Here is a 3,208-nt window from a genome sequence, read left to right on the forward strand (position 1 = left end):
GATTATTCACATGTCGTTATAGTTGCGCCGCCTCTATTGCCGCGACTCCTAAAAAACTTTTTCAATCCGCGTCGCCCATCAAGCTCTCGCTGGATCCCCTCCTCTGCTATCAACAAGAGGAATGTCTGTACTTCCTCAACAGACCACGAAACAGCCATTTTGTAGTTGTTAAAAAAAGGTCCGCTCGTTCAAAACTGTTGCGTTCGATCCTTCCGGCTGTGCTGATTTAAATCTAGCGGTTCTGTTGTGTTTGTGTTTCAAGTTCAGTGACGCAGGTAGTGACGATTCTCTCCGGCCAATCAGTAATCAGCAGAGTTTACACGTCACATTTTGGTAACGGTACAGTTCACTTGGAACCTCAACCGAGGAAAAAAACCACCAGGTACCGGGTACTGTACCCAGTGGAAAACCCCAAAAAAGTGAACCGTACCGAGCCGTACCCTGCAGTGGAAAAGCGCCAATAGAGATTGCATTGCAGTGCCTGCAGTTCAAAAAAAATAGTCTTTGTACGGAAGTCTATGAGAACAGTCTGGGCAATCCTCGGCCATAGTGAAATCGCCCAAAAAAGGGCAAGTACTACACAGAACACTGATTGGACTAAACACTATATCCAGAGGCAGAAAAATCAGTCTAGAACAGTGACAGCTGTGGTTGAATGAGATAGAAAAAAAATTCCTCCCTTTTGCACTTTGGTGGAGTGTCACCCTATCGCCCTAATGAAGAAACCACCCCTGTTCAGGAGCACGAGATGCAGCTGTTCTTACCTGAAGGTCCCTCTCTCCACATCCTGACCACTGAGACGCACATGGATGCCTTCCTTTAACAGAGAAGCTAAGGCCATGTATTCTCCCAGAGCCCAGTCCACTGAGCGGTTCTGCACCATCGTAGCCCTGCCCTTCAGGATGCGGGTGAGACCTTAGACGAAGACAGACAGAATGAGTACAGATGCTGGCTCAAGCCAAAAAATATTTTTAAGCCTGATTTGAGTTAAACAAGCAACTTTATGATATAATTTTTGTTAGATTTTATTGGAGATTTCATAAGTTTTTGAAATACAAAGAAATTTCGGTATTTCTGCATTCAAGTAGATAGGAGCTGTAGATATAGCAAGTTCCCAACATGCTTCACAGATGACTTTGGGTACAGGTGATCTGCCTTTTCATAACTGTCTGCATGTGTATGCAGAGATGAGAGTGAAAGGGTACCTCCGTGGATGGTGAAATCCTCAACAGGCACAGAGGAAGCCACCTGACCAATGTGACTGAGCACTTCTTCATTGAGACCAGTGGACGGACAGCTCATGCTCTTGGGTTGACCGTCCAGAGTAAAGAAACCTGAAGGGTACAGTACAAATGTCAAGTCAAGTAGATTTCAGAGCAAATACTCACATGTAATACACATATGCAAAAGTGTCTCAGTTTAGGGACATTAACACAAACACACACACCTGGCCAAGGTGAGTCAAGCCAGTGCTTGATGTGCAAGATCTTCTCATCTTTAGAACGATTGTACGCCTCTTCACAGATTTTGTCATACTTGGCAATTTCTTCCTACAAGGACAGGCAATGTAAATATTCACATCAAGTAATTTCAGTAAAAAAGTATCTAACAAATATTGCCAATATTTCCTATTAATGTAACTACAACTGAAACACTACCATTCAGACCTTTGGGGCCAGTAAGATTTTTTTAATGTTTTAAGTATCTTACGCAGACCATTTATTTGATCACAAATACAGTATTAACTGTAATATTGTGAATTATTTGTACAATTTAAAATAAGAGTTTCCTATTTTAATATATTTTAAAATGAAATTTATTCCTGTGATGCAAAGCTGAATTTTCAATAGCCATTACTCCGGTCTTCAGTGTCAGTGTCAGTGCTCAAGAAACATTTCTTATTATCAATGTTGAAAACAGTTGTGTTGCTTCATATTTTTACGGAAACTGTGATACAAAATGTTCAGGTTTCTTTGATGAATAGAAAGTTCAAAAGAACAGCATTTATTAGAAATGGTAAAAACATTTATAATGTTACACAAGATTTTCTGTCTCTGATCACTTTGATCTATTCTTGGTGAAAAAAAACCTTTCTGACCTTAACTTTGAATGGCAGTGTATATATTAATTTTAGAAATAATATTTGGTTAACCTGACCTCATATTCCTGTCTGCTTACAGCTCCTTCTGTAATGAGCTTTTCAGCATATTTCTGCAGAACAGGTTTCTGTTTCTTTATCTGTTTGTACATCAGCGGTTGTGTAAACATCGGCTCGTCCATCTCGTTGTGGCCATTACGTCTGTAGCTCACCTACATCACAAAGGTGAACACCAGAGTCAACACCTAAATCACATTTGACACCTACTTGGCAACATTCCCACTTAAAAAAAAAGTGTTTCCCTACCAGATCAACCACCACATCTTTATGAAAAGTGGCTCTCCATTGTGCAGCCACATTACACACGTACATCACAGCCTCAGGGTCATCTGCATTAACATGGAAGATGGGAGCATTGACCACTCTGGCCACGTCTGTGGGGTACGGCGAGGAACGCGCCATCCGAGGGTCAGTGGTGAAGCCAATCTAAAGAGAGGGAAATAAATATATTTAAATAAATGCAAATTTACCTCAAAAAAGTCAAACTCATATGGTGATTTCAACCATTGATAAATTGCACCATTTAAACCACATATCTTCTCTTCAAAAGTCTTTCAGGACAAGTAATCATGAAATGATATGCGTGTTATTCCAAAACAAGCACCTATAAAACATATTGTAAAACAGAGAAATTATACAATACTACTGCTGGGTCAGGTATTGTTTTAAGAAATCAGTACTTTTATTCAGCAAGGATGCATTAAATTGATCAAAAGTGACTGTAAGACATTTATAATATTACAAATTTCTATTTCAAATCACAACAGTTTTCAACGTTGATGAAATGTTTCTTGAACAGCAAATCAGCATATTAGGATGATTTCTGAAGGAACATGTGACACTGAAGACTGGAGTAATGATTCCTTCACAGGAATAAATTACATTTTAAAGAGGTCATATGAAGCTCTTGGTGCATAAAGAAGATCTGTAAAGTTACAAAGACTAAAGTCTCAAATCCAAAGAGATATTCTTTATAAAAGTTAAGAGTCAGCCACACCTACCTAAAACGGCTCGTTCTAACACGCCCCCACATACCTACCTCACTATCTG

At 39.5% G+C, this 3,208-nt stretch overlaps 1 protein-coding gene across 2 annotated transcripts in view; it reads right to left on the minus strand.

Moving 5' to 3' along the window:
• The window catches only part of LOC107588948 (2-oxoglutarate dehydrogenase, mitochondrial-like), a 35,894-nt gene that overhangs the window by 9,060 nt on the left and 23,626 nt on the right, over window positions 1-3,208 (minus strand). For both annotated transcript variants that reach the window (XM_016277212.1, XM_016277211.1), the window contains 5 exons: window positions 2,405-2,584; window positions 2,158-2,310; window positions 1,448-1,550; window positions 1,206-1,334; window positions 765-915 (listed from right to left, as the gene is read on the minus strand). In XM_016277212.1, coding sequence (XP_016132698.1) covers window positions 765-915; window positions 1,206-1,334; window positions 1,448-1,550; window positions 2,158-2,310; window positions 2,405-2,584 — 716 coding nt within the window. The remainder of the gene's footprint in view (window positions 1-764; window positions 916-1,205; window positions 1,335-1,447; window positions 1,551-2,157; window positions 2,311-2,404; window positions 2,585-3,208) is intronic.

The sequence above is a fragment of the Sinocyclocheilus grahami genome, unplaced genomic scaffold (genome assembly GCF_001515645.1).
Source record: "Sinocyclocheilus grahami isolate Dianchi unplaced genomic scaffold, SAMN03320097.WGS_v1.1 scaffold110.1, whole genome shotgun sequence".
Taxonomy (NCBI): Eukaryota; Metazoa; Chordata; class Actinopteri; order Cypriniformes; family Cyprinidae; genus Sinocyclocheilus; species Sinocyclocheilus grahami.